Source organism: Halichoerus grypus, chromosome 11 (assembly GCF_964656455.1).
Source record: "Halichoerus grypus chromosome 11, mHalGry1.hap1.1, whole genome shotgun sequence".
Lineage (NCBI taxonomy): Eukaryota > Metazoa > Chordata > Mammalia > Carnivora > Phocidae > Halichoerus > Halichoerus grypus.
In genome coordinates this window covers 87653666-87672615 of record NC_135722.1, presented here as the reverse complement: position 1 = coordinate 87672615, position 18950 = coordinate 87653666, and the positions used below count along the sequence as shown (strand labels likewise).

At 34.8% G+C, this 18950-nt stretch overlaps 1 protein-coding gene across 6 annotated transcripts in view; it reads right to left on the bottom strand.

Annotated features, from left to right (window-relative positions):
- Positions 1-18950, bottom strand: part of ARHGAP32 (Rho GTPase activating protein 32) — a 311464-nt gene that overhangs the window by 90306 nt on the left and 202208 nt on the right. For all 6 annotated transcript variants that reach the window (XM_078058771.1, XM_078058770.1, XM_078058768.1 and 3 more), the window contains 4 exons: positions 5382-5519; positions 3256-3348; positions 2275-2397; positions 439-516 (listed from right to left, as the gene is read on the bottom strand). In XM_078058771.1, the coding sequence (XP_077914897.1) occupies positions 439-516; positions 2275-2397; positions 3256-3348; positions 5382-5519 (432 nt within the window). The remainder of the gene's footprint in view (positions 1-438; positions 517-2274; positions 2398-3255; positions 3349-5381; positions 5520-18950) is intronic.

The following is an 18950-nucleotide window of genomic DNA, read 5'->3' as shown; positions in this document are numbered from 1 at the left end:
GGCATATTTAAAAAAAGAAATGAGACTGCTTTAGATGCTGTTGTTGGTATGCAATTAACATTGTTTAAATTAACAGTTACAATACATTTTCAAAGAAAAATATTGATCAAACTGACTTAATTCTAGAGACTAGAAAATATATGTGAATCATGATTCAAAACCAGTATTAAAAGCAAGGCAGAGTTACAGGCTTGATAATCTAAAAGTGGTCATCAGGCCTGTGATTCTGCTCAAACTTGGTTATATCACCATTTAAAAAAGAAGATAAAACAACCACAAGAGTAAGTAGAAAAGGAAATCGAAGTCTAATATCATCTACATTTTTCTACCTCTGCTGACAAAGTCCATTGCCAGTACATGCTGTAAAGAGAAATATTACTGAAGAATAAACAAAAACTGTTTTTTGAACTTGTTCACACCTAATTCTTTGTTGCCTACCTGAAATCCATGCTTGCCTCTCCACCATGTGCTTAACACTTTTGGGGGCATGTCAATAACAGAAACGATATCTCCCACCTACAAGGAAAAATTTTAAGTGAAATTTTTTTAGTCAAATTTTAAACCAATTGTTATGTCTAGAATTTAAATCTGAACTAGAACAAAAAGTTAAAGTACAATCCTTATTCTCTGGCTAATTGTTTCTGGAAAAACATAACACCTTTTTCTATAAAAAATTTAATAATCTTAACCATTTGTAAAGAAGAGGTCTAAAAAAAGTTAAGCAGCACAAAGACTGGGATCCAACTAACATATGTGCAGTAACTTCAGAAAGCCAAATTTATAGCATACGATTTTTGAATGCCAGGCATCATACCATCATCACCACTTCTGTTAAAATATTGTTACTGTTACTAAAAGTGATCAGATCCACTTACAAGGGGCAGTTTAAAATACTCATATTTAGAACAAGCACAACTTTTATTAATACACATTTAGTGTGCGCTTGCCATGTGCTACATACTGTTTCGAGCACTTGATATATTTTATTTAGTCATATAACAAAGGCCTGCAATGTCTACAATTACTTGGTTATCCTTAGTAAATACCAAGTTTGATGACAACTTTTTTCAATAGATGGTACAATATAACATTTCCACTAAATAGCTTACTTTCTTCACTCTAAAAGATGAACTAGTGAGTTTATACAAACTTTTACAAAATCATAAATATAAAAATCATAATAATAGTTTTTAACAATATATTTAATGGAAGTTACATTCTTCAATCAAAGTAAGTGATGATTTCTGGGATAAAACATAGTTAAGTACTTCAGAACTAATGTTACTATGGTATACATATTGCTTTAAGAATTTTTCTTTGTAGGGGCGCCTGGGTGGCTCAGTCGTTAAGCGTCTGCCTTCGGCTCAGGTCATGATCCCAGGGTCCTGGGATCAAGCCCCGCATCAGGCTCCCTGCTCAGTGGGAAGCCTGCTTCTCCCTCTCCCGCTTCCCCTGCTTGTGTTCCCTCTCTCGCTGTGTCTCTCTCTGTCAAATAAATAAAATCTTTAAAAAAAAAAAAAAAAAAAGAATTTTTCTTTGTATACTAACAACTGATTTTTCAGGCCATGAAAGAGTCATCTTCACAAAGCCATACTTGCTAACAAACACGGCATCTTTCAAGACATGCACTCCTTCATGTATGGAACCTAAAAATTTATATTGTTTTTTCTTAAACTGAGTAACTGTTAGCAGTTTTTTGTTTCTCATCAGCCAATATTAAAGGAAGAAACTTAATTACCCTCCTTTCACATCTGATAGCAAGAAATGTTCATTTCACTTTTCATTTGTTCTTTAACTCAATCTTTGAACAATGAGAAGAAAGTATCATTGGGTATTGTTTTTAGGTACTAAAAACACAAAGACAAAAGACTGAGACCTGGCTCTAAAGAAGATCATGGAGATAAACAGGACTACAATTATGACTGAGTGTAATAAGTGAAATGTCAGAGATAGGGGTGCCTGGCTGGCTCAGTCGGTAGAGCATGCAACTCTTGATTTTGAGGTTGTGGGTTCGAGCCCCACGTTAGCTGTAGAGATTACTTAAATATAAAATATTTTTAAAAAAGAAATGTCAATCCAGGCTATTTGGGGATATATATTTGCAAGGACTAGGGAGAAGATCAAGGATGACTTCCTAGAAGAAATGGGAGATACAAGCTGAATTTTCAAGGATGAATATGGTCATTAAATAAAAATAGATAGCAATCCAGGCTGAAAGATAATGGGAGTATAGGAAAAAGGGCCTGAGCTGACACAGAGTCTTCAGTCATTTACCTCTAAAGTCAATTCATCAGGGGCCCGAGCAGTGTACCTCTTGATAACGTGGGCAGCACCGACAGCAGGAGTGTTAATGGATGATTCCTCATGAACTAGAAGATGATTTCCCTTATTATCAATCTATAACAAAGAAAATGGACTATGAGATGGTTAAAGACATGGGACTTGCAAAAGTTTCTTTGACTATCTATAAAAGATATTCAGTTTGATTTAGAAAGGCCATAACCCACAGAATCTTAAAAAAACAAACACTATATATTGAGTACTTAATGTACACCTGTCATTGTGCTGTGCACAGAACATGATTTAATTTAATCCTCATAACTCTAAAAGATACTTAACATAATTATCATCATTTAAAGATGAAGATGCTAAAGCTAAAAGAGGTTATATAATTTATGAAAAATTAAATAATTTGTCCACGATCACACAGCCAATAATGGAAAAGCCAGTATCTCCGTGCAGGTTGGCCTGGCTCAAAGTTCCATATTCTTTCTATTTTCCATCCTGTCTTCCCAATTCCACTGGGAGGAGAGAATAATATAATTTTACATATGCAAATTAAGGAGAAATACCTAACGTATTTTCTGGATACTATAATACTTAATCTTAAATTGGACTCTTTAAAAGATGAATTGTCTCTTGTTCATAAATAATTGAAAAATATTTTCAATTACTAAGTCAACTAAATATATATATGTATATATACACCTTTCTAAATGTACACATTAATACAGTCAACGCCAAAATAAGAGGTGCCGTTGCAATTCACAAGATATATTTAGATTAGTTTCCTGGATTCTCAAAGACAGACTTTAGATAAAAAATACTTAATGTATCACTTTATCTATCCTTCCAAAGGTAAGAATAAACTCCATTTCTTTGATTCCTGAAACTCATTAGCTATCAAAATTAAATTAATATTAATTTCTTAAGTAGTTTAAAAATAAATTTGGTAAGAGGTGAATTAGATAATACCTCCATCCAAGTAAGGGCAGGTCCACAATTGATCTTGTTGCCAGCAATAGCTGAAAGGCGGGATAGGTAAGCCATAAGCATCTGAGTGACAGACTAGAGAGAAAGAGAAGATTCAGTGGTAATTCAAACTCAAGATACAGCACTCTCTGTCCAAGTAACTGGTATAAACTGGTTGTTTCTGGGGCAAAAAATCTACAGATTTTTAAGCATTTTAATAGTTATAGGGGATTCTTCACAGAGGCTCGAGAGTTTCATGAAGTGAAACCACAGGAACTTACATAGAAATCCCCTGTCTTGTGAAGAACTTCACTATCTCCTCATCATCAGGGGTCATACTATTTTATAGCTTCTAACCTTATTGCTGTCTCTATTTTTATACTGAAAATATAAAAAAGATAATTACAGCAGACACATATTTGGCTTTTCTGCCCAGCTTCCCCCTGGCTACCTTGAAACTCTACGAGACCTGCTATAATCTTCCAGGCATGCAGCTGTGACAGGACAGCCATGTTCGTGTGTGATTGCACACCAGGAGTCCGTGGATTGGTCCAGAAATGTGACTGAACATTAGCTGGCCTAACAGGAGTTACTGCAGGAATTAGTAAATTATGATACAAATTTCAACTCATTCTGTCAGCTGTCTTAAAAAAAGAGATTAAAAACCTGGGACCTATTCGTAGTGGTCATGTCCTAAAACAGCCTGAGAAAGAAAAATGTGACAAATAGGTGGAGATGGGAAAGGGAGATGGACTTCTAGGTTTCCTATGACACAAAAGAATCTGTGGTTTTAAGATGTTCCTGAGACCCTGCTGCTGTGTCAGTTCTTACATGGCTGAGGAGGTCTCTACTTTGTCCTACCTACTTAATTGCCTTGGAATTAATTAGAGATTTGAAATGGCTTCCCCTCAGGACTTGAAAAGTATCTGCACTCTTTTCAAACATCCATTGCAGCTGCTGAGGAGTCTAATGTCAATTATGATTCTTGTTCTTTTAAGAAAGTATGTGTTTTGCTCCCTGAAAGCTTTTTGGGTTTTCTCTCTGTGTTGGCATTTTGAAATTTCACTATAGTGTTTTTAGATGCATGTCTTTTCTGTCATCATACCTAGCACTTACTGGGCCCATCTGATCTGAAATATGCCTTTCCTTAGTTTTAGGGAATTTCTTATATTAAATTTTAGTTACTTCCATGTACTGTATCCTGCTAGAACTTCTAGAAGAGGGAAGTAGGTACTTCAGGATCCATTCTCCATGATTCCCAAATGTTCTCCCACAACTTTTCATCCTACTCTCCCTTCTGAGGCTATATTTTTATAAAATTTGCTCTCCCAGCTCACTAATACCCTCTTCATCTGTGTCCATTTTGCACACAGTCCAACTACTGAGGTTTGCTATGACTAAAATTAATTTAAGTAAGTACATGTTCATTTCTAAGATCTCTGATTTTTTTATTTTTATAAAACTCTGCTCTCATTTCATGATAGATTGCCTCACTTTCTCTCTGAGGATAGTAATCATGCTTCTGAAAGCCTTGTTTGCTCTTTTCAGTTATTTATTCAGCTTTTACGATCAATATTTCTAGTTTATCTGTCTTCTTCAATCCTCTTGTACGTGTTTTTTATGCTGTATTTGCTCACCCCCATAAATCTTACCCCATCTACTCTCAAAGATTCCTCACAATTTTGATGGTTGTTATTATCTGGTGTTATAAAGAATCTCTTCCCATTTACATTTTTTAAAAATCTTTTCTATTTTTACTAGAAATTTGGGAGGAGTGGAGGTAAGGGTACAGACATGGCATGTCATCATAAATTATGCCTTTCTCTAATTATTAGTGAGGTCAACATTTTTCCATATTTTTGCTTCCATATTTTATGTTCTCTTTGAAGAACGGTCTGCTCATATATATAGCGTGTTTATATATTATGAATCTTTTATATAAAATTACACTCCAAACCTACTTTAATTCTAAACATTCTACATAGCATTACTAATTTTTCAGTTATGAAATAATTAATAATCCCAGGAATCATCCTGAGTGTTCAACTTAAGCTTTTATTTAGTATACAGACAAAACTTTCTGCTAATTTATATATAGTGATTACTGCTGCAAAGTACTAAATGCTTACCTCTGGACTGTCCTTCAGGGCATCAGAACGGGGAAGCTCTGAGAGTTGGGAGAATCGTCGGTCATAAATACATAAATGAAGATGTTTATCAAGTACCCGAAAATCTTCATAACTTCTTTTAACAATCCAACTTTTGCCCTATGGGTAAGAAAAAAAAGACGCTTATAATTTGTCCACTCACAGAGCATATTTATTACATTCTACCTTCTAATTTTCTCTTGGCTCTATTACTTCCTATAACCCAAGCTTTAGTAGGGATGAACATCCTTTCTTACCTGGAATACTGCTAATGCTCCTTACCTTTGATATCCCCTGCTCCCCTCACCACCAGTACAAAATACAAAGCTTATCAGGTCACACTATCAAAAATCCTTCAAAAACCTCCATGGTCAGCACTGATGAGCAGATCCCAACTGCACACCATTTAGTTTTGCAATTTAACCTAATTTTATACAGATGCTTTCATCTCATAAAAGATCTGGAAGGACTGCAGGAAAAAGCCTTCAGAGCAACCATCTCAGAACTGAAGAAACGCTTTTAGTGTAGCTCTTCTCCATTTGCCCCAGCCAAATGGGGCAGAAACAGAAGGCATCACTTCCTAGTAGAGATGTACTGAATTCTAAACACAGGTATGTTAAAACTTACATGATAAACTTGTATTGTCCTACTCTGGACTATAATTCTATAGTACATAGGTGGAGAACAATACCAACTCCTGTCTGAGAGGGTTTTTAGAATGAAATAAGACCATATATGTGGCAGAGACTTTTAAAGAACAGTGTCCTGGTCATTATTCTAAGAAATACTAGTTCTATGAGGCTGAAATGGGATCCAGTTAATTCTGATGATCAGCCTGAATTGGGAATCAGTGATCCACAGGATAAAGTCCAAACATATTTGCACATATCATGGCTTTCATCATCTGAGCTCTGTCTAAATTTATACGCTGATCTCAGTCATTACTCCTCCATGCCCTTTCTTTGCTTCCAGTTATGCTCAATTACTTGCATTTATTCAGTTCATGAGATGTTTGTTCCCTTTCTTGCCTCCCCGATCATTAAGTGCTGTTTCTTCTGCTATGGAAAGTCATTCTTTTACTCTTTGCTGAAGTAAGCTCCTCTGTTTTCTCAGTTCTTCCACTGCCTTCTAACCCAAAGATTTCCTAAATACCCACAGGCAGTTCAATACTTATTCCTTTGGATGACAAAAATTAAAAAATGAAAATAAACAACAAAAGCAGAAAAATAAAAGAAAAACAGCATATAGTTGCAATTATTTTCTCTTTCATACACACATTTTTATGGAACACTTCAAATATCAGAAAAGTACACAAAATAATTTATCACATACTTATGTCTCTATCACAGAGATTAAACAGATGTTGACTTTTTTGTTTCAAAGCTCTGTATGTTTTTTAAAAGAACCAATTATTATAGATACAAAGCCCACTCTTTTGTGTTCCTCTTCTAAAGGTGAGGACAGGAGTTGATATGCACTGTTATCATGCATAGATGCATTTTATACCTTTACTATACATGCAGGTATACAGTGCATTGTCCAAAACAAGTAACAAGATTTTATTTCCTTCTCTATGGATCTAATCACAAATTAAGTAATTCACTCAAAATCTCAGATAGGTATGTGAGAGAATAGAAATTAAAATACATGTCAAATAAAAATAATTTAAATTATCATCTGGACAAGAAGGCTTTATGGCCACAATCCATGGTATTTTAAATTTATCCACTCTATCTTCTAATTTGGGTTTGGCCTAAAGTGCTTTTAAAAAAAATGTATATGGGGGCGCCTGGGTGGCTCAGTTGTTATGCGTCTGTCTTCGGCTCAGGTCATGATCCCACCCTGGGATCAAGCCCCGCATCGCGCTCCCTGCTCCACGGGAAACCTGCTTCTCCCTCTCCCACTCCCCCTGCCTGTGTTCCCTCTTGCGCTGTCTCTCTCTCTCTGTCAAATAAATAAATAAAATCTTAAAAAAAAAACACCAACCATTTAAAAAATAAATAAATAAATGTATATGAATACTTTAGGTACAGCACTGCAAAGTCTAATTTGACCAAGTAATTACCACACCAAGCTATTTACCTTATTTACATTACCTGCACAGATTCTAAAAATATACAGATTTACCTCTTGAAATAAAGAAACAGCTAAGAAATTGACGTTAGGATCAGAATGTCCCCATTGTGAATCCTGGCTATTTAAGAATTTAATTAAGTAAATTAATGTAAAGTGATTAGTAGAGTACCAGGTAACAGAAATGTCTCAGTACATGCTGGTTATTTCTATTCTTTATTGATTTAGAGAACTTGTTCTGGGCCAAACATACTAAAATTAGTAACAGTAAACAAATTAACCTGACTAAACATTAGTTTAGTAAACAAAACTCCATGGTATATAGCAGAACAAATGACTGGTCACCAAAAGCTCAGAAACTCAAAAGAAACAAGAACACTATTATTTGGGTTCCTGGGTGGCTCAGATGGTTGGGCATCTGCCTTTGGCTCAGGCCCTGATCCCGGGGTCCTGGGATCGAGCCCCACATTGGGCTCCTGGCTCAGCGGGAAGCCTGCTTCTCCCTCTCCCTTTGCCTCTCCCCCTGCTCGTGCTCTCTCTCTCTCTCTGTATCTCTGTGTCTCAAATGAATAAATAAAATCTTTAAAAAAAAGAAAAGAAAAACACTATTATTGATTACTTTTAAGTACATCAGGGTTTCAACAACCAGGGAAGGTAACGTATCTTTAGAGGTCACAGGTTATTTTCCCATATGGCTGAATTACCAGCTTTAGTTTTAGAAAGTAAATCTTAAATTTAATATCATTATTTCATTTTATTTTAATATCATTATTTAAAAATAATTCATATATCTTGGTAACATTTTATTTTTGTTTTGTTTTACTGTTTTCTTTCAGAAGAAAACGTAGCATCAGCATTTTAAGTCGCTAGTACAAAGGTGAAGCAGTTAATCAGGATCAACTCTAAACATGTGTATAATCATTCCACTATATTGGAGGTAAGGAGTGAAGTAACTTGACAACCTGGTACATTCACATTTATTACTCTTGTTGAGCCAACAGACTAAGCAAAATGGTCAATATAAGAGAAAATGTAGTACTGCATTTGTTGGTACCCGGTGCTTTTAGAACAGAAATTGGCTCTGCTTTTAATCATTTTTCATTAAGCATTCCTTACTAAATGACGAATATTCTGAAATGATTGTAAAACGTTAGGGACTAACTGCTTGTGTCTCCCCAAAACTCCTATATAAAAACCCAACCCTCTGATATGATGGCTTTAAGAAGTGGAGCCTTTGGGAAATAATCAGGATAAGATAAGGTCAGGAGGGTAGAGCCCTCATGAATGGGATTAGTACCCTTAGAGGAGTCATAAAAGCTTGCTTCTCCTTCTCTACTCTCTGCCATATGAGATTACAAGAAGTCATCTGTTTGCAATCTGAAAAATGGCTCTCACCAGAACTTTGCCATTCTGACCGCCTGATCTCTGACTTCCAGCTTCCAGAACCGTGAGAAATAAACTTCTATTGTTTATAAGGTACCCGGTCTATGATACTTTGTGAAGGCACCCCAAACTAAGACATAAGGTAACATTTGGTACCTGGAATATCACCTTTTCCTTGGCATACAAAACAGATTTCTAGACCTATAAGATTGTGAAACACAGGAAAGAGAGAAGAGAGAAAAGAATGAGGAGAGTGGTAATCAGTAAAGCAGGATAAAAATGCAGACTATTGTGGGCTACTTGTTAGGATGTGACCTTAGGTAACTCTTCTAAATCTCAGTTTATTTATCTGTAAAATCAGAAAGTTAACGGTACCTGGGGTTGTTGGAAGGTTAAATCAAATAATGCACATAAGTCACTGAGCACACTACCTGCCAATCATTCATTAAACACTGGTTATCTCTACTGATATTTTTCTCACTGGTATAGCTGCCTGTCACAAAAATACCTTTTGAATGCTATGTTAGCCACATCCTTGTCATATAACAGGCAAATATTAGTTTGGCTGAAACCGTTAATATCACTGACACTAGAACAATACCTTCACAAGACTAATTTTGGAAAAGCTGTTGAAACGTGCAAACTGATAGACTTGGAAAGTTCCCAGATTACAGGACAATAATTGAAAACAAGATTGTAATAACACATCTGTATTTAAGTCTATGTTCCAATGTCTTACACTTCTTTAGAATAAATTCCTTAAAAATGTGACATCAGTCAAACCTAAGTGCAAGGATATATTGGATTTATCTATGCTATTTTTGCAAATTTTCTGTAAGACTAAACTTATTTTTAAATAAAAAGTTAAAATACACACACACAATTTCTAAAAATGGAAAGGTTGTACCAATTTTTACTGTTTGTGCCTATTTTGCTGCATCTTCCCTAATGCTGAAAAATCAATCTTAAAAGAATTATCTATTCACATCTTTGCCAATCTTTCTACTAAAATATGTTGTATACTGCTAAATAGCATTTAGCAAACTTAACAAAACCTATTATACTGCATGTCTAGCAAAACTATTTGATGTAACTATTAGCCCTTTGAGAGCTGTAACACATTTATTCAAATAGTTTCTTAGTCAAGAAATTTCCTTGAATGAATTCTGAAGTGATACATTAAATGGCTTATTACACTAAGATATTAATTTTTTTGCTTAAAAGAAGTAAAAAAGAAGTTGGAAGGCCTTTCTTACTTAGGACTTCTTCCTATATAAGTATGCAAAATATATTTTTAAAAGAGGCATTGAAATACATTGTATTGTGCTTTACATTTGTTCTGCAAGTTCAACTTTTTAGTTCCTCTGGCTCTGTCTTATGAAGTACCACATAAAAGTAAGAAGCCCAATGAAAACACATTGTGATTCAGTCACATTTCAGAAATGATCTTGTCTGTCAGGTTAAAAGTAATAATCAGACTTCCAGTTTCTTTTCCAATATATAAGGAGCTTAGAGATTGCCACTCTGTCCTAACAAGTAACAAACTGAAAAATCAGTAACTCTTCATAGATCCGTGAGAGAAATGAGGTCACAGGGCAAACTGCTCTCCCCAGAATTGGAGAGACCTAGAAGTCTAGAAAAGAAGAAAGAGCTAAACTCAATTATATACAATTCTATCTTTAAAAAAGAGAAAATTTAAATGAAGTAAACAGAAGAAATAAAAAAATGATAATAGAAATCAATGAACTTTAAAACAGGAAATCAATAGAGAAAATTAACAAAACCAAAAGATGATTCTTTGGTAAGATCAATAAAATCAATAAACCCCTAGGCAGGCTAAGTAAAACAAAAAGAAGAGAAAACACAGATTACTAATATCAGAAATGAAAGAGAGAACATCACAACAGATCATATGAACATTAAAAGGATAATAAATACTATAAATAACTCTATGCTCACGTATTTGATAACCTAGATGAAACTGACCCAGGTCCTCAAAAGACACAATCTGCCAAAACTTACACAAAAAGAAATGGATAATCTGAATAAGGCCTATATCTATTTAAAATATTGAATCACTAATTAATAAACTTCCAAAAGAGAAAGCACCAAGCCAAGATTGGTTCACAATGTTTGAACTATACCAAATATTTAAGAAAGAAATTATACCAATTCTCTATAATCTCTTTCAGAAGATTGAAACAGAGGGACTACTTCCCAATTCATTCTATGAGGCTAGAATTAACCTACTACCAAAACAAAACAAAGACATTACAAAAAAGGAAAACTACAGAACAGTATCTCTCGAGAATACTGATGAAAAAATCAACAACATTATTAGCTAATCAAATCCAACAACATGGAAAATAATTATACACCACAACCAAGTAGAATCTATCCCAGGCATGCATGCAAAGCTGGTTCAACATTCAAAATTAGTTAATGAAATTAATCACATCAATAAGCTAAAGAAGTAAAATCACATGATCACATTGACAGATGTCCAAAGAGCATTTGCCAACATCCAGCACTCATTCATGATAAAAATTCTCAGTAAACTAAGATTAGTGGGATATTTCCTCAACTTGATAAAGAATGTCTATAAAACTACAGTGAGTATCATATGTAATAGTGAGAAACTTGAAGCTTTCCAAATAAGATCAGGAACAAGGCAAGGATGTCCCCTCTCTCCACTGCTTTTCTTCTTTTTTTAAAGATTTTATTTATTTATTTGACAGAGAGACACACAGTGAGAGAGGGAACACAAGCAGGAGGCATGGGAGAGGGAGAAGCAGGCTTCCCGCTGAGCAGGGAGCCCAATACAGGGCTCGATCTCAGGACCCTGGGATCATGACCTGAGTTGAAGGCAGATGCTTAACGACTGAGCCACCCAGGCACCCCTCCCCACTGCTTTTCAACACTGTACTGGAATTTATAGCTAATGCATTAAGGCAAGAAAAGGAAATAAAAGATATACAAATGGGGAAGGAAGAAATTAAACAGCCTTTGTACACAGATGACATGATCATCTAGGTATACATTACAAATAATTATCTAAAATCCTTCTGGAACTATGAAGTGATTATACCAAAATAGCAGAATACAAAGTTAATATACAAAAGTCAACTGCTTTCCTAGGTGCCAACAATGCATAAGTTCAATTTGAAATTAAAAACACAATAGCATTTATATCAGCAACCTCCCAAAAAAGAAGTAATTAAGTATAAGTCTAAAAAACTATGTACAAGATCTATATGAGGAAAACTACAAGACTCTGGTAGAAGTAGACAAAGGACTAAAAAATTTGAGAGACATACCACGTTCAGGCATAGGAAAACTCAATATTGTCAAGATGTCAATTCTTCCCAACTTGATCTAGATTCACAGTGCTATGCCAATCAAAACCAAAGCAAGTTATTTTTGTCATTATCAACAAACTGTTTCTAAAGTTTATACAGAGAGGCAAAAGACCCAGAATAGGTAACACAACATTGACAGAGAAGAACAAAGTTGGAAGAATGACACTGACTTCAAGACTTATCATAAAGCTACAATAATCAAAATGGTGTGGTTCTAGCAAAAAAAAAAAAAAATCAACAAATACACCAATGTAACAGAATAGAGAGCCCAGAAATAGACTTACCTAAATATTGTCAACCAATCTTTGACAAAAGAGAAAAGGCAACACAATGGATAAAAAGATAGTCTTTTCAAAAAACAGTATTGGAAAAACTGGCAAAATCCACAGGCAAAAATATAAATCTATACATAGGCCTTATAGCTTTCACAAAATCACTCAAAATGGATCACAGGTCTTAATGTAAAATGCAAAATGATAAAACTCAGAAAATGACATAGGAGAAAACAGAGATGATCCTGGGTTTGATGATGGACTTTTTTAGATACAACACTAGGGCACAATCCATGAAAGAAAGAATTGATGAGGCATGCCTGGGTGGCTCAGTCATTAAGCATCTGTCTTCGGCTCAGGTCATGATCCCAGGGTCCTGGGATCAAGTCCCACATCGGGCTCCCTGCTCTGCGGGAAGCCTGCTTCTCCCTCTCCCACTCCCCCTGCTTGTGTTCCTGCTCTTGCTCTCTCTCTGTCAAATAAATAAATAAAATCTTAAAAAAAAAAAAAGAAAGAATTGTTGAGCTGACCTACACTGAAATTAAAATTTTCTGCTGTGTCAAGACACTATCAAGAAAATGAAGAGACAAGTAATAGACTTGAGTGAAAAAACTGACAAAAGATATATCTGATAAAGGACTATTATCCAAAATATACCAAGAACTCTTAAAAATCAATAATAAGGGGTGCCTGGGTGGCTCAGTCTTTAAGCATCTGACTTCAGCTCAGGTCATGATCCCAGTGTCCTGGGATCGAACCCCGCGTCAGGTTCCTTGCTCAGCAGGAGGCCTACTTCTACCTCTCCCACTCCCTCTGCTTGTGTTCCCTCTCTCACGGTATCTCTGTCAAATAAATAAAAATAAAAAAAATCTTTAAAAAAAATCAACAATAAGAAAACAACTGATTTAAAAATGGTCCAAAGACCTTAACAGACACCTCATCAAAAAGATATGCAAATGATAAATAAGTATATGAAAAGATGCTCCATATCATATGTTATCATATCATATGAAATGCAAACTAAAATGAGATACTACTACACACCTATTAGAATGGCAAAAATCCAGAATTGGTAAAACCAAATGCTGACAAAGATGTGAAGCAACAGGAAATTTCTTTTCATTGCTAGTAGGAATACAAAATGGCAAACCCACTTTGAAAGACAGTTTGTCAGTTTCTTATAAAACTAAACATACCTTACCATAGGTTCCAGCAATTGGGACTCCTTGGTGTTTATCCAGATAAGCTAAAAGTTATGTCCACACAAAAGCCTGCACGTGAATGTTTATAGCAACTTTATTCATAATTGCTGAAATTTAGAAGCAACCAAGATGTCCTTCAGCTGGTGAATGGATATGTAAACTGTGGTACATCCAAACAAAGGAATATTATTCAGCACTAAGAAGAAAGAAGCCATGAGAAGACATGGAGGAAACTTAAATGTGTATTACTAAGTGAAAGAAGCCAAGCTGGAAAGGCTACATACTGTAATAATTCAAACTATATGACATTTTGAAAAAGGCAAAACTACAGACAGTAAAAATATCTGTGGTTGCCACTGGCTAGGGAGAAGCGAAAGATAAATACAGCACAGAGAATTTTTAGGGCAGTGAAACTATTATGTATGATGCCATAACGATGGGTACATATAATTATAAATTTGTCCAAACCCACAGAATGTACAACACCATGACTAAACCCTCGCTGACAAAGGAATGTAGCATCAATTGCAACAAAGGTACCATGTTGGGGAAAGACGTCCATAGTGAACAAGGTTGAGCATATGTGGGGATAAGAGGTATACAGGAACCCTGTACTTTTCACTAAAGTTTGCTGTGAGCCTAAAACTTCTAAAAAATATACTAATTTTTAAAAACTAATCATGTTTTCATCCCTCTAAGCAGTATTACTCAAGGAAATAAAGATCAACAACCAACCACAAAAATGCAAAAGAGCCTAAAAAAGTAAGTTTGGGTGGGGGGGATTGGATTTCAAAATTCATTTCCTTATACATCAGTGAACTGATTTCTTTCAATTTTTAAAAAATGTTCTTGTGCCAGCAAAAGTCTGTTCTTTTAAACAGAGTATCATTCACAAAATGAAAACCTCAATATAATTTGCAAATCATCTAAAACTGTTAAATTCACTGAGAAAATTCTAAAAATAGTAAAATACCTCCCATTTTAGCAGATATGAAAGAACTTTAAATTTCATATGTAAAAAAACAGCTTTAATCATCAAATTTCCAAAGAAACTGAATAAAATACAATTGACCCTTGAACAACATGGGGGTAAGGGGCATTGACCTCAGTACACAAAAATCCACATATAAGTTTTGCTCCTCCAAAACATAACTTCTAACAGCCTACTCTTGACTAGAAGCCGTGCCAATAAAATAAACAGTCAATACGCATATTTCATATGTTATATTATGTACTATATTCTTTTTTTAAATAAGGTAGAAGAAAAAAGTGTAAAGAAAATCATAAGGAAGAGAAGATACATTTCCAGTAATATACTGTATTTATAAAAAAAAAAAAAATCTATGTGTAAGTGGAACCATGCTACTCAGACCAATGTTTTTCAAGAATCAACTACACGATCAGAATATTTTAGAAATTCACTTATTTTATAAATAACAAAACAGAAACAATACAAAAAACTCCTTATGTATATCTGCTTAAATTTTAATTTACTGCTAACTTCTAACCTTAATAATTATTACTATCAAGTAATTTTTGCTATCCAACCAGTAACAAAATATCAACAATTCTTGATATGGCTGAAAAAGAAGGATGAGAGAAAAAGAAATCTCTAATGTACCTAGGATCAAATTTCGAAGACAAAAATTTGTTCTTCTCTCATTACTGAGGACCTACATAGTACAAGAACTGGAGTAAGCATTAGAGATGCAACAGAGAACCATCAAATCTCCGACTTCTGAGAATTTGTTTCTAGTGAGAAAAATACATGTTACTGAAGTATTGTTGATCAAATCTCCGACTTCTGAGAATTTGTTTCTAGTGAGAAAAATATATGTTACTGAAGTATTGTTGAAATGCAATGTTATACTAATTTCAGGGGCACAACACAGTGCTTCAACAATTCTGTACATTACAAAATGCTCACCACAGTAAGTGTAGTTACCATCTGTCATCATGCAATGTTATCACACTCCGTATTTATTTATTTTATAACTGGAAGTATGTACCACCTCCCTTCACCTATTTTGCCCATCTCGCCAACCACCTCCCCTCTGTCAAACACCAGTTTGTTCTCTGTATTTATGAGTCTATTTCTGTTCTGTTTGTTTTGCTTTTTAGATTCCACATATAAGTGAAGCCATATGGTATTTGTCTTTCTCTGTGTGACTTATTTCACTTAGCATAATACCCTCTAGGTCCCATCCATGTTGTCACAAGTAGCAAGATCTCCTTTTTTATGGGTGAATAATAGTCCATTGTGTATATATACACCATAACTTTACCTATTCATCTATTAATGGCTACTTAGGGTTGATGCCATATCTTGACTATTGTAAATAATGCTGTAATAAACATAGAGGTGCATATATCTTTTTGAACAAATACTTTTTAAAATAAATAAATGCATAAGTAAAATAATTCTAACTTCGTTCTGTGAAGAGATTAAACAAAAACCTACTCAAGGAAGGTAGTCAGGAAAAGCCCTTCTGAGGAGGTGGTATCTAAACTCTATCCTGAAAACTGAGAAGGCACCAGACACAGCAAGTGCACAGTGTGAACAGAGTTACAAGCTGAGCAGTGTTCAATACTTAGTAGTAGGAAAGAACTTAGTCTTTTAAAAACTGAATGAAAGCTAGCATGACCAGAACAAAGGAATGAGCAGATTGTCATGACATGATGCAGAAGAGGTAGGCAAGGTCTGATCAGGTGGGACCCTCACAGGCCTTAGTTAGCAGTTTGGGTTCAGTTCTAAATAAAGTGAATATCTATTGAAGAGTGTTAACCATGAAGATAACATTTTCAATTTACATTTTACATCACTCTAGCAGTTTAAATGGTTCTCATTGATTACAGGATGCAAACACAAATGCTAATCACAACATCCTAACAAGATACAGCACCTTGGGCTAGTTTGGTAATAACAGAGATGGAAAAAGACAAATTCTAGATATATTTGCTGTTCTTTCTAAGAAAAATAGTCCTCACGCATGTCCTTGGAAGTCCCTTTATCATGGAAAAGATAACTGAAAAAGAATAAATTCTCTCTTTAATGATATGATGAAGTTCAGTAAAAAGAGATGATCGGAAAAGAGAATGAACTGATTTAATCTTAGCGGGGCCTTATCCTAGATATAGGACTTTACATAAGTTACTTAACACCCATCAGCAACAGTTGACTCACCTATAAAATGAAAATAGTAACATATTTCACAAAAGATTTACAAGGTTTGGATGTTTAACAATCTATCTATATATTTTGTTCATACACAGATGCTCTACAAATGTGAACAGTTGACCCCACCCCTTAGTAACGGCATTTTGTAAGTGGACTAAGTGGAGGAGATACTTAATACCAAGGAATGCATTTCTGATGGTGGAATTTCAAGCAGGAGATATTTTGAGGCAGGAAAGCATTCCCCTAAAACCAACTGTTTACCCCACCTACCAGGACATAAAGGAGTTTTCAGAGTACTGTAAATATTTATGAAAAACTTGATCCTCAGAAAAAATAAACTATTATATAATGATGAATCCTTGTTAAAATACAAAGGTAGTTCATACAATCCAAATACAACAAAACCATTCATTTTTACTGGTCTAAAGCTTACAATGAAACAAAAAAAATAGTAAGTACTTTGTTAAGCAGCAATTTCTTATACTAACAAAACTATACTTACAGAAAGGAAAGATCATAAAGGATTTTCATTGGGACACATGTTAGAATAAGTTCTTGTAACAGCTAGGTTTAAATTTGCCATTTTAAAAAATCAACACTTAAAACCTGATGTTTGCTTACTTGCTAAAGAATAAAACAAGAGAATACTGAGTGGCATGGAGACTCATTACCATTGACATTATACTTATAAATGATTTATTCTAAGTAACGGGGCTCAATTAGTATGAGGGTTTATCTCTTTTTGGACTTTTTAAAATTACTGAATGTTCAACACTTGAGACAGTAAAAGTTTTTCTAGTATCTTCTTTGACATGTGACCAGATTTCCAAGAATTATTATTAATATTCATTAAATTCAAACTAAACACATTATGTTTTCTGAAAAGTAAGGAATAGGCAGAGGAAAAATTAGTATGATTTTCAGAAAAGATATATTACCATTCAGATCAATATCATGACACAAGAGTGTTTTTTCATACACACCAGCCAATCTCTTTATTCTACATAACACTTTTTTTCAGTTTGTGTACTGAAAGAACAGAATGAAAAATAATGGAAGGAACATTTGAAAAATAATATGCCTATTTGGTTAAGACAACTTATTCTAAATCATGATTAGTATGAAAGGAAGGGCACTGGGGGCTTGGGCAAGGCATGAAAGATCTATTTTCCAAGGCATCTGAGTCACTTTTTAAAAAATATTTTATTTATTTGAGAGAGAGAGGGAGCACAAGCAGGGGGAGAGGCAGAGGGAGAAGCAGACTCCCCACTGAGCAGGGAGCCCAATGCGGGGCTTGATCTGAGGACTCCAAGATCATGACCTGAGCCAAAGGCAGATGCTTAACCAAATGAGCCACTCAGGCGCCCCTCTGAGTCACTTTAAAAACGGTTAATATTCACCTGAGACACAGCAATGTTGCTAAGTGAGATCTGTATGACAGGTATCTGTTCCACTTGCTTTGGGCCCATGCTATACCAGCTTTTAATATTGTAACTATCACTCAGACTATATAATGACCTGGGATTGTAACCAGTTGGCCTGGACTATCTCCCACAGAGGCTCTTGATTTGAGGTTTCCACTTAAGGAGCCTCTGAAGACTTCCCCAACCTGAGAAAGGAAACAGACATCCAAGTCCAGGAAGTAATGGAAGCCCCAAACAAGATGAACCCAAAAAGAACCATACCAAGACATATTAAGAATTTAAATGTCAAAAATTAAAGATAAAGAGAGAATCTTAAAAGCAACAAGAGAAAAGCCAGTAGTGAGTATAGAGACCACACATAAGACTATCAGCTGATTTTTCAGCAGCAAGTTTTCAGGCCAGAGGAAGTGACATGATATATTCAAACTGCTGAAAGGAAAAAACCTACAACCAAGAACAGTCTACACCAGCAAAGTTTTCATTCAGAACTGAAGGAGATATAAGGAGTTTCCCACACAAGCAAAATTTTAAAAAGTTCACCACTAAACTGGCATTACAAGAAATGTTGAAAGGATTTCTTTAAGCATAAAGGAAAGGGCCATAACTAAAAGTAAGAAAATTATGAAAGAAAAAATTTCACTGGTAAAAGCTAACATATAA